This window comes from Sarcophilus harrisii, chromosome 3, assembly GCF_902635505.1.
Source record: "Sarcophilus harrisii chromosome 3, mSarHar1.11, whole genome shotgun sequence".
In the NCBI taxonomy this organism is placed as follows: Eukaryota; Metazoa; Chordata; class Mammalia; order Dasyuromorphia; family Dasyuridae; genus Sarcophilus; species Sarcophilus harrisii.
In genome coordinates this window covers 509,711,525-509,724,314 of record NC_045428.1, presented here as the reverse complement: position 1 = coordinate 509,724,314, position 12,790 = coordinate 509,711,525, and the positions used below count along the sequence as shown (strand labels likewise).

Sequence of the window (12,790 nt, the reverse complement as noted above, 5' to 3'; positions counted from 1 at the left end):
GGGTTCCTATTCTCCTAGCTGCTGGTTGTGTGGCTGCTGGTCGAGCTAGCTTCTTGACTCAGCTACACACATTGCTATCGCCGATTCTCTTCCACCTCCGATCTTTCTTCACTGAGAATAAAGACTGACGATTTTCCCCTAACCTGAATTCCTGTCTCGTGGTGATTTTAAAATACACGATCTTCACAGACTCCAACCTCCACTTTAACCATTACCTACACATATTCCCTTGATGTCCCCCAGAAAGTCAGATCTCTTCATACTTTCCCTGGATAAATAGGAACTAATGTGTATTTCTTCTGGTGAGTTAGGGCAGTGCTTGGAGCTTCTCCTCTTGTCTGCAATAATCTCCAAGATAGGAATAGTTGGAGAATTTGAAGAAATTCTACAATTGTTAAATGACATTTACAAGATCATAGAATTTTGAGCTAGAAGGGACTACCTGCAGTGACAAAGATGCCACTTAGATCAGAAATATCTACTTCTGGGGTTCTACTCAGTCATTAAAACTCCAAAAAGAAACAAAGCAGAAGACAGGCTACAAACCTAGATTCAGGTTGGCATGGGCAAGACAAGAGCTTTAGCTGCTACCTGCTCACAGCCTCTATGCTGCCAGGGATGGGGAGGGGCCTGAATTTTATACTTCCATAGTAGCATTTAGAAAAACAGAACTCTGTATTTTCTGAAGGAAGACATGTGAATCTAAATATGTTGTAATTGTACTGAGCCAGAAATTTGAATTTGGTTTCTTGTTTTTATTATAATTATAGAAATTTAAGGAATTATACTAAAATTAATCAAAATGTCAAAAAAACCCACCCCTAAAAATACTTGAAGAGAATCCCTTCATTTATCTGTCAATTCTATGGTCTTAGGTAAATTATCCAGCCACTTTGAGCTTTTTATCTTTGAACACTATTTATCTTTGAACAGAATTCCTGTTTTCCTTACCTCACACTGGAATTGCACAGTGCAGTGAGATAAATCATGCAAACTTTTGTAAACTATGATATTCTGATCAAATGTGAGGGGTTATGCTGATTGAAAAGCCACTTAGTTCTGTTAGATCACTTGAAAAAGACTTAAGTTCTTTCTACTTGAAGTTTTCTTAGCAAAGATACTGGAGTAGTTTGCCATTTCCTTCTTCAGTTCAGATGAGGAAACTGAGGCAAACAGGATTAAATGATTTAGCCAGGCTCACACAGCAAATTGTCTGAGGCCAAATTTGAACTCGGGAAGATGAGTCTTCTTGACTGTAGGCCCAGCATTCTGTGCACAGTACCACCTACCTGTCCCATTTATGTATGTATGCATATATCTATAGATATAAACATACATACATACACACTTATAAACTATTGACATTAAGAATAGATGATTATATTTTAGTTTATGGCTGGCAAATTTAGTTTTCAGATTTGTTGACCACACTTGATAGTATAGCCAGTCCTGGGTTTAAAGTATTCCTTTGACAAATGACTTTACATTGTAAGGGCGCACCTTGCCTCACTCTACCCCAACAGTATTAAAGCTCTCTGCCACTGCCAGGGGAACAGTTATGAATTGTGATACTATCTTCCATTTGTAAAGTGCTTTATAATTTTCCAAGTTCTTCCACAAACATTTGTTCTTTATTAGATAAAGAAGGACATATGTTATTTCCAGATGAAAAAGATTAATCTTTTAGAGAATTTTGTTGGTTAGAGAGTAGTGAAAGGGAAGAATGAGCTATAAAAAGCAGGGACATAATATACTCCCAGATTTTATTGATTTTCTTATTTTGCGGTGATTTGTTTCCAGATCTCTTTAAACATTTCTGGCAAACCCTCTCCCTCCATCACATGGTTCCTAAAATTTTGTCAATTAATGATTTATTTAGGTTAGCAACCATTATTTTATTGTGTGTTTTTATATATTTATTTTTTATTTTTTGGGGTAGGCAATTGAATTAAGTGACTTGCTCAAGGTCATATAGTTAATAAGTGTCAGGTCTCGATTTGAACTTGACTCTTCCTGACTCTGGAGCTGGTACTCTACCCATTGCACTATTTCACTGTCACAACAGTCATCTTAAACAAACACAACTTTTCTGAGGCTTTTCTACCAATACTAATATGAATTATTTCAGACTTTGACTCACCTATTTGGTGTGTCAATTACCTCTTCTTTGAATACAAAGAAACTTATTCTTTCTCAAAGCTAACTCCCTGTTTTATTCCTAAGACGTTGTTAGATCAGGCACATAAATATTTTAAAGATCTGTGATTTATTAGAGGTTGGGTATTCTTTTCATCAATATGGATTGCAATTCTTCTCTACTTTAGGTGGTTCTTTTGAGTTGATGTTATTCTTGCCTCCAAATAAAATTGTCACTCAAAGGCTGAGCTTCATAGAATTTTAACAAGTCTAGTACTCTAGTCCAAAAGAAGACATTCTTTTACTAAGTCCATATTTGATGCCTTTCTCTCTTGGTAGAATCTGCCAGAGCTTGCACTCTGTTATAAAAACATTCTAGAACCCAGGGTCATCTCTGTGCCATGATGAAGCAATGGAGGAGCCAGTCATGAAAGGGAATACAATTTATTTATTTATTCTCTCCATGGGGCCTAGATGGGGAAATTGGATGCTTTCCCAGCTCCTCAGTCAAATCTCTTCAGTTTAAGGCATCATGATTGTTTTTAGACCAAAATCCCAGAATGCTATACACACATATTCAAATGTTAAGTACAAAAACACATTATAAAAGCTAATTATATTATGTTTTTTGAACTTTCTAAGCCTTACAATTAGTATGAATGATTGGGAATTGACTATACCTAATTCAGTCAGAGGCATATTGAAGTACTGGTATTCCTGTATAGGACCAACTATTTTCACATGGCCAGTCACTCCTAACCTTCTTGACTTTTTTCTGTATTTGGAATGAAGGACACATTCATTTCTGGGTTTGTTATGTATAGTGAATATAAATGTTTGAACTTGTGTTTATAAAGGTTTCCTTTCAAGAAGAAATGGAAAAGGGCAGGAAATGACTGACTACATCTGAAAAAGGATATCTTGTTCTAAAGTTTTTATCACTTTATTTGAGAAAAAAAGAAATTGTCCTCATCCTGAGCTATTGATGTAGAGTTATCTGTGCTTTTTTCCTTTCCTTTAATTAGAGATAGGCATTAATATATGAGGGTATTATACATCTTGATACACAAAAATGCATATATGTGTTTACATACATACTTCTTCACTTGTGTGTACATTTTTATAAATATATGTACATATCTTATCTCTCCTTTTTGCTCTCTATGGCATTGGGCAAATAATTTCCTTCTTTTGGCCCTCATTTTCTTCCAAAAAATGTTGGACAAGATATTTCCGAGTTTATTTTCAGTTCTCAATTCACACATATGTATAAGTGTATGTGTGTGTGTGTGTGTGTGTGTGTGTGTATGTATAAGCACAAATGGGATGTATATATAAGTATACACATACACACACTTAATAGGGTAACTAGATAATGTGAGAAGGTAACTCAATGAGAAAGTGTGTATGTATTGAACTAAGCTAAGGAAGGAGAGCAGTTTTGTAGTAAATGCTTGTAATTAGGTAAATGGCAAAGAAGCTAAGGAATCATTAAAGTAATAATAGAACATAATTGTATATAATGGATTAAATTCAACCAAATGGGTTGAACTATTCCAATTTTTTTCAATAAAAAAGGTAGGGGTCTTAGGCTTCATTAAGTCATATGAGAATATTAAAAGATAAATTATATTTGCATTTTTCTTTTATTTTGGACTTCCAGTAGTGAATGTTTTAAAATTTTCCAATTTAATAAGTCCACATTCCTGACTGAATATAATATAATTCCTCATACAATTTTAAGATTTTTATAACACTTCAAATATAGGTTAATGTCTATCCTTCTATCTTTAGTTATGAATATCTATGAGTGGGAATTATCTTCGGAATACTCAGTGATTCTCTGAAACATCTAAAAATAGTTTTTGATTGGATCTTTTAGTTGTAGACCAAAATTCTGTTTTGGACCAAAATCAGAGGTAGAGATAATTATCATAATTTTAAATGATCAAATTATAATATGAACTTAGTAACCAAACATAAGGTGCAAAGATTTCATTCATCTGTGGTACAGGTATAAGCCAAGAAACTTCTCAGAGTGATTAAGGAATTACATTTTTAAAATAGATCTTTTTAGATCTATTTTACATGCATTTAGCTTTTTTCTTAGAACCAATTGTTTTCTTGTGCATTTATAAATTATTTCTAGGGCTTCATGTGGGATGTGGCTGAGGAGCTGAAAGCCATGCTGGTGTTTGCTGAACATCGCTACTATGGAGAATCCTTACCCTTTGGTAACCAGTCATTTAGTGTAAGTATATGTTCTTTAACTTGAGGAAACCGTTTAATGTAGTTCAGGAGACCTGGTTTCTTGTCCCACTTTTGCTAATAACTAGTGTTTCTGAGGGATACTAATTTCCTACTGCTTATATTAAAAGACACTTCCTTCCTGTCTCTCTTCCAGAAGGAGATGGATTAGTCTGTCATCAATCCAGAGACTTCAATTGGCTGTAATCCAAATGATACATTTCTGACCCTCAGTAACGAGGCCACTCTATTCAAACTTGCTCATCACTGGTCATAAGCTTCATTTAGTTTGCAAAAGGAGCTTTATACCTTATATATCCAAGATTAGTTAATTAAGTCATCTCTGTATAATCACATCAAAAAATTACTATTTACTGATTTAAAATATCCACCCTTTTATTTGTTAACTTATAAAATCATTTGATTGACAGGAAATTGCCTTAAAAACAGTTTAGGAAACTGTGGCCATTTTGAATAAAAAAGTTCTATGCATCGTTTATTCAGAAGATATATGCTCTATTTCCAAAATTATATGGTTTTCTAAAAATGTTATGTATCTTGTCATTAGAGGCTATCCTACTCTATCATTCATGTAGTCACAAAATTAGTGGTATCAGCAAAATGAGGGAAGTTGTATAATATCCTATTAGGAAGTATATTTTACAGCTTTATGTTTCCATAAAGTGATAAAGCAAGAACAGTGGTATTTGGAGGTCAGAAGGCAGGCCATAATGAGGATCTCAGAAGAGAAGAGAACCAAGTGAATAAATAGGTGATCTAAAAAGGATAAAAACAGTAATGTACATATATATCTACATATGTATACATAAATATATCCTTTCTTAACTACAGCTTATTAGAGCGTGGTGGAGAAATGAAAAGGGGAAAAAAGAATAAAGTAAATAAAGTATACAGCCAAGAACCAAAGAACAATTTATGAGGAAGTAAAGAAAAATGGATATCCATGAATATAATTTCTTCTACTAATATATATACTTTCTTGATCTGGTAATTTATTGTTATATATATTTGAACCCTCCCTGTTGTTCTGCTGGGCACATGTCTAGGTTCTTTTTTGGTTTGCTTTTTTTTTTATATCTTTTTTTTTTCTTATGGGTTTTTCAAATAAAATAAATTAAAAAAATTTTAAATGAAAATGAAAGGTTCTCTGTCATTGTTGATCAATTGAGTATTCCTGTAAAGCAGGGTTTGATAATAGATTTGGTCTTATTAAAATTATTTTGCACAACCATTTAAAAGGATATGTGGTGTTGGAATATCTTTAAGAATTTAAAAAAGTAAGTAAAAGTACCTTATCATTGAGACATTTATTCAAGAGTGTGTGTTCCTTAGGAAAATATGAAAACATGCCAATACTTAATGAATCTGTGATTTCATTGATGTGAGTGTTCCCTTACATTTTTGTAGATTGCAAATTGACCAAACCTTTTTGTCCTCTTCATTTTTTCCACCTTTCTCCTATTGAGATATAAAGGATCCACCCAGTCTGCTAGAAACCTTTAGGTCTTTTTATGTGAAAAGAATATATGAAAGATGCACTATTTTGCACATGTAGTCATGTGTAGTCACAGATTATAATTCGCACAGAGCCTTTGGTGAGACTTTTAGTTATCAAGGTTTAGTGCTTAGCATTGGGAATACATATACAAGTGGGGTGGGAAGTTGTTGGGGTAGTGCTTTAAGAAACATTAATTATAATGGAGAAAACTGCAGAGAAAAGAAGCTGAAAAGGGAGGTGGGAAAAGTGAAGGTTTTCTGTAAGGATATGGTAGAGAAAATTCCAGGGAAAATGGGCAGGGAGACTCGTTGTCTGAGGTGACCCAATTAAAATGGAGGTTCTGGGAGAATTCAGTTCCTCCTTAATTGATATTTGCTGCTTCATTGTTTCATTGAACTAAATGGTAACTTGGGAAATTTTTCTAGTTATGAGGTAATATAGCTTCTAGGGGAGACAGCAATGATTTTGAAGTCCCCTGCCCTTAGGAGGCTTCTATTCTAACAATAGGTCAGTGATTCTAAATCTTCTGGCTTTGAAGTCTGCCTCAGGGATCTCCCACACACCATCTAAGAAAAACAACCTGTCTGATTCTGAATAGAGGACTCCTCAGATTTGCTGACTGTCAGATAGCTTTTGACCTCAGGGTAGTCCCAGGACCAAACTCCTGAGACAATAGTGATAACCTGTTGGTTAGTGAGAACCAAAGTGCAGAGGCCACTCCTTGATCCTAACTCTGAGCCGAAAAATTAGCATATTTATTACATGAAGAACTAGATAATATGTTTCCTTGCTCCTGTTTCTTTGATAAATTCTCTTGGAAGTTAGTCCACTTGTAATGTCAATACAATTGCAATAAACTTTGCCCCTTAACTAGAAAATGCAGGTTCAAACCTGCAAATTCTTTTGGGGACACTGGCCTGTGACCCCAAACTCTTGGGGGTCCCTTTCCCAATCTCAATAGTTACATAACAAGTTTAGCTATTTTTGTCTGATATTCTAGAGTGTTTCTTTGGAACTTAATTGGTCAGTAACTGTGTTAGTAATTATATACATATTTGCCTTTATAAAAATTATGCATTCCCTGTTTATTTTAAACTTGATTTTAGATATGATGAATATGATATGTAATCCTTTTAGTCACAGTAAAATTTATATTCCTAGCTTAAGTCAATTTCAGTCCTTGGTCAGTAAATAAGCATTTATTAAACACCCACTGTGAGTCAGACACTATGCTAAGCACTGGGGAATACAAAGAAAGGCAAAGGCTCAGTCCTTGCCCTCAGGGAGCTCACAATCTAATTGGGGAGACTAGATGTAAACAACTATGTACAGATGAACTAAGAGCAGGGTAAATTTGACCTGAGTGAGAGTGAAAATTGGTGGGATAGGTTTCTTGACCTTCTCATTGGAATATGCATTTTTTCATTTGTCAGAATCTGATAAGAATGTTTTGACTGATTATGTATTCAAGTTACTCTAAATTTTATTTTTTTAATGAATCAACTTTTGCCACACATATGGTTTTATTTTTGTCATGAACACTATCAAAGCTTTGTGGGATAAAAGTATCCTAGAACTTTAAAACTTAGTAACACTGATGTGTAACTGAGGCTTAATTGATAACAAAGATGATGAATCTGAGAATCCTATTTGCTGTGCTGTTTCATTACTTCTAAAGTGCTTTAGCAATAGCAATTGTTTAATTAAGAATACTAATTGTATTGATCTGCTGTCCTGGCTTGATTGCACAGATTATCAGTGAAATATTTAACTGATCTTTTGTTTCTTAAAGCTGTTAAAGCTGCACTTTATTTGCTGTTACCTGGTGCTATTTTATAGTTCTATTTGTAATTTTTCTTTAGGATTCCAAGCACTTGAATTATCTGACAGCAGAGCAGGCTCTGGCTGACTTTGCAGTTTTAATTGAATACTTGAAAAAAACAATCCCAGGTGCTAAAAATAGGCCTGTTATTGCTATAGGAGGCTCATATGGAGGGATGCTTGCTGCCTGGTTCAGAATGAAATATCCTCATATTGTGATTGGGTGAGTGCAAACATATTGAAAAGTGGTATTATCTTAAAGATTTTGAATGCAAATTTACAGATACATTTTACATGAAAAATTGCATATTTTAATCTGTATTGTAAATCTCAGTTTAGATTTCCTTAATGAATAAATTTTCCTTATTTAATCATTTGCCTAAATCTTCTGAGTCTTTAAAGTTAGAATTCAATTAATCTTTTTTTCCCCTTTTTTCCCCCTTCCTTTTTTTCCTTTCCATTTTCTATTCTTTTCCTTTAATCATTCAGAGCTCTTGCAGCCTCTGCTCCCATCTGGCAATTTACAGATTTGGTCTCTTGTGGAAAATTTTTTGAAATTGTAACCAATGATTTCAAGAAAAGTGGCTCTAAGTGTTCAGAAACCATCCAGGGTTCCTGGAAAGCAATTGATAGACTGGCATCCACAGGTAAGGTGAAATTGACTTTTCAAGTCAAATAGAAAAAATATTAAAAGTGCCCAAATCAGTTTTTGCTGATTTTTGTGAAGAACCTGAGGTTTAGTCTGTTAAAAAGATTTTGAATTATAGAATGATGTTGTGCATATTTGTTTTTTCCTGTATCATTAATGTACATTTTTTTTCTAGTTCTCTGAAATCCCCTGCTTACATTAAGCTTGGTTGTCTGATTGACAGATATGACAAAGAGTCCCATATAAAGCAGGTTCAATTCCATTCAATAGATGTTATTAGCCTTTTTCTATGTTCAAGATACTGAAGTTTAACAATGAACAAGAATTCAGTTCCTGCTGTCAAGGAGATTTTTAATTTAGTAGGGAAATTGTCATATTTTTTCTCAAAACTTCAAATGTTTCAACAGTTTGGGTATTCTCATTACCAATGAAGATCAAAACCTGTTTTCTCCTCCATTTCCCCAATCTCTTATCCCTGTACTCACTTTAGTAGATGCCCTATAAAAGTTGCTGGGGCTCCCCAAAATTTATCTAATGGCTCACTTTTTGGTGATGATAATTTCAAAATAGAGCTAAGCTAGACCTAGAAAACAGACATGTAGCCTGTTATTGTACTTGTATTTAGAACCTTTCTAGACTGACCTATTGAGTTATACCCTGCTGGTAGTTATACTCTGTTGGCATGGTCTTCAGGAACCTAGAGTCCACTCTATTCCACAGTAAAGCATTATAGTAAGATACACACAAGACATACACAGAGCATGAAAATTATGGGATAGGGAGGCAAACTCTAAGGAACAGTTAACATTTGAATTGGACAAGGCATGATGAGTAGGATTTTTAAAATTAGGAATAGGAGAAGACACTTCAGGTAGAGGATGTTTGATTTTTTGCCCACATTTATTTTGAGGTGCTTATAAAGTAGAAATGTCAAATAGGTAGCTGCACATGTGTATCTGGAGCTCAAATTAGTAATGGATATAAGATCTGAGAATCATTTAATAGAGATGATCATTGAAGTCCTGGCAGGTGACAAAATTGTTTAGAGGAAGAATTTAAATATAGGTGAGGGAAGAAAGTCTTCAGTTAGAGCTTTGAAAAGGGAGGAAGAGGAAAAGAAACTAGTGAAAGAAGGCAGCAAGAAGGATTAGAAAAATAGGAAGAAAAACAAAATATTGCCCAGAAGCTAAGTATATTTCAAAGAAGTAATGCTCAGGGCAAAATGCTGGAGAAAAATCAAAGATGAAACCTGAAACAAAAAAGCCAATGAATTTGACAATTAAATCATTGGTGATCTTTGGAGAATGGCAAATATTAGAACATAATTACAAGCAAAGATGGGTAGAGGTAGCTAAATATTGACTATTTAAAGAAGATTTTTAGTGAAAATGGGGTGAGAGATGGGGCAGTAACTTAATAGGGTAGAGAGAAGGATTTTTTTTAAATGAGAGAGAAAATGAGCATCTTTATATAGTCAAAGCATAAAAAATCATTGTAATTATTGTGATGGTCTGCCTGCCTTAAGTTTATCCTTACTTCAACATCCTGTGATTTTCCTAAAGATCATGTCACTGCAGTAAACTTTAGTGACTTCCTTTTGCCTCCAGGAGCAAGTAGAATATGCTCTATTGGGCATTTAGGACCCTCTTTCACAGCCCTTCCTTCTCATGTCTTGCTATCTGGCTCATACCCTTCAATCCAGTAATATGGCTATTCCACAAGCAAGACACTCCATTTCTTAACTCTGGACATTGTCTCTGGTTGTCCTTCCTGCCTTCTTTTATTTTTTTCCTATTTATCCTATACATAGCTTGCTTTGTATGTATTTGTTTGCATACTGTCTCTGCCATTAGATTATGAGCTCCTTGCTGGTAGGGGCCATCTTTTATCTCTTTGTGGCCTTCGTGCTAAACACAGTGACATATGAAGTCACAAGAGAACAAGGCAATCGGCAGAGGGATTACCATTGAAATGGAGAGACACTTTCTGCTGTGACAGTAGGGAGGTGGGAAAAGAAGAGAATGAATGGAGAGATGCAGAAAATTTTTGTGGAAAGAACTGTATGGTGATGGATTGAAAAAAAAGGAATATTAAGGAGCTTGTATTTGATAGTGTTTATCTGAAGTGGCTAGGCAGCACAATGGACAGAAGGCTAAACTGCGAGTCAGAAGAACCGAGTACAAATGTGACTTTAGATACTTTTTTCCCCTGAGGGAATTGGGGTTAATTGACTTGTCCAGGGTCACACAGCTAGATAGTGTTGAGTGTCTGAGGCTAAATTTGAACTCAGGTCCTCCTGACTTCAGGGCTGGTGCTCTATCCACTGCGCCACCTAGCTGCCCCAGCTTTAGAAACTTAATAGCTGTGTAATCCTTGGCAATTCAACTTCTGTCTGCCTCAATTTCTTCATTTGTAAAATGGGAATACTTGTACCAACATCCTAGGTTTCTGTGAAGATCAAATGAAATAATATTTGTGAAGTGCTTAGTATAATCTCTGGCACATAGTAAGTGGTATGTACTAATAAACCCTTGGTCTATCCCTTTCTCCTAAAGAAGGAAGACAGTGATGGTGATAGGGTATCATTGGTGCTTTTAGAATAGTGGAAAATGTTAGCTCCTTGAAGCTCAAATTAGGTATGTTATATACATTACCATAAACATGAGTAGATGAACACACAAGTTGAAAACAGGTAACAAGAATTTATAGTGGCACTAATCAGAAATGTTATGTAACTTAGCCCCCATGGACCTCAGTATTGTTGGAGAGAGAACTCGTGGTGTGGTGTGTTTGGGGTTAGGATGGGTGTTATTGTTCAAAATAAAAGGGGTGAAAGGTTTTAGGATGTTGATAAAGTAATAGTTGAATTGGCTGTGAATATAAGCTGGGTTGGAAAACAGCAAGCTGGTAGAAATCAAGACAAAGTTATGATGAGGGCAAATAGCTGGTTCGGTAGGAGCAAGGCGTTGGTGAGATGGTTGTTATTTGAGAAGAAAATTTAAAAGTTCATATTTATGAAAATGAAGAAGTTTTCAGTGATGACAATGTCCAGGTTGTGGGTGAAGTAGAACAAATATATAAAGGTCATTGGAATTGGCAGGTCATTGGATGACTGTTAAAAAGGTAGAGAAATGATGAGCACAAAATATAGGAAATGCTATCAAAGATCAATAAATGCTGTTGCCACCAAACATAGTGGTAAGAATTAGTATGGAAAAAAAGTTGAAGTTATTGAGAAAGGTAGGGAATATACTTGGTAACTATATAGTGTAGATAAAGCATTTATTAATCACTTAACTGTGTGCATAAATGCAGGCAAGCAGGACAGTCCCTGCCTCTATAGCTTTATATTTTTAAACAAGGGGGAGATAATACATAAAAGGGATCTAGAAACTTGGGAGTGAAGATTCACTTGGTTTGGAAAGTTTCCAGGAAGTGATGTGGAGGCTTGATTTTAGGCAAAATAAGGTAAAAACTCATCATTTGGAGCCCAAGGAGGTTTGAGAGGAAGAGTTCAAGTTTCTGGTGAGAAGGAAGTTGGGGATGATAATTAGAGAGTAGAGGGTATAGTTTGAAAATTATGGTTGGGAACAATAATGATGATGATGATGATGATGATGATAACAGCAACAAAGATGAGGAAATGGAGTTTACTGGATTTTTTAAAAATTGCAAAAGCATATATATCCTCATTTCTTGAACCTTTTATTCTAAAAAGGAGCAAAATTCAACTTATTTATATACTTTGATATAATGTTTATAATGCTTAATCAGCTGAATTAATTCTTGAACTTTAAAAAAGGAAAAAAATTATATGTTCAAATTCCTTAAAAGAATATAATTTTTTTTTCTTGAACAGAAATACTTTTTTTTTAAAGTATGGATTCATACTCAGCTTTCTAGAAGAAGAGGAAGCCTTGGTCGAGAGACTTTTGGCATCTTTTGTCATTCTTGTCTACTCTGTTATTCCCCAAATTTATTGGTGGTCTTTGAATTAGGCATTGGATATTAGAGTTCTTGGAGGCTGACCCTCACAAAATACAGACTCATTTTTTTGAGAGAGATATTTATGATGACTGTGAAGCATTTATTCTACAAAGAAAAGTTATTGTCTCAAAGAGGAACCTCTAAATCTGATATAGGAACCAAACATATAAATTATAAAGGAAGCCTCATAGCTCAATGTGATAACACTGAATGATGTGTTGCATGGAGAGAAACTAAAGAATTGATCCTTGAGGCAAGCAAGGAGAAGGCACTGATATAGATCAGTTTAGCTTCATGGTCCCACTCCTTAGAGAGGTCTTCCAGTCAGAAATCCAAGTTATGTCAAATCGCTGAGATTCACTCTCTATAGGGTTCTCAAGCAGTCTCTCCTTGTCATTCCTATCAGAAATCCCAGTTATGTCCCTGGGGTT

The 12,790-nt window shown here is 34.8% G+C and overlaps 1 protein-coding gene across 1 annotated transcript in view; it reads left to right on the top strand.

The window, feature by feature from the left end:
• Positions 1–12,790, top strand: part of PRCP (prolylcarboxypeptidase) — a 66,707-nt gene that overhangs the window by 31,896 nt on the left and 22,021 nt on the right. The window contains exons 3-5 of the mRNA XM_031961837.1: positions 4,286–4,387; positions 7,765–7,946; positions 8,213–8,370. Coding sequence (XP_031817697.1) covers positions 4,286–4,387; positions 7,765–7,946; positions 8,213–8,370 — 442 coding nt within the window. The remainder of the gene's footprint in view (positions 1–4,285; positions 4,388–7,764; positions 7,947–8,212; positions 8,371–12,790) is intronic.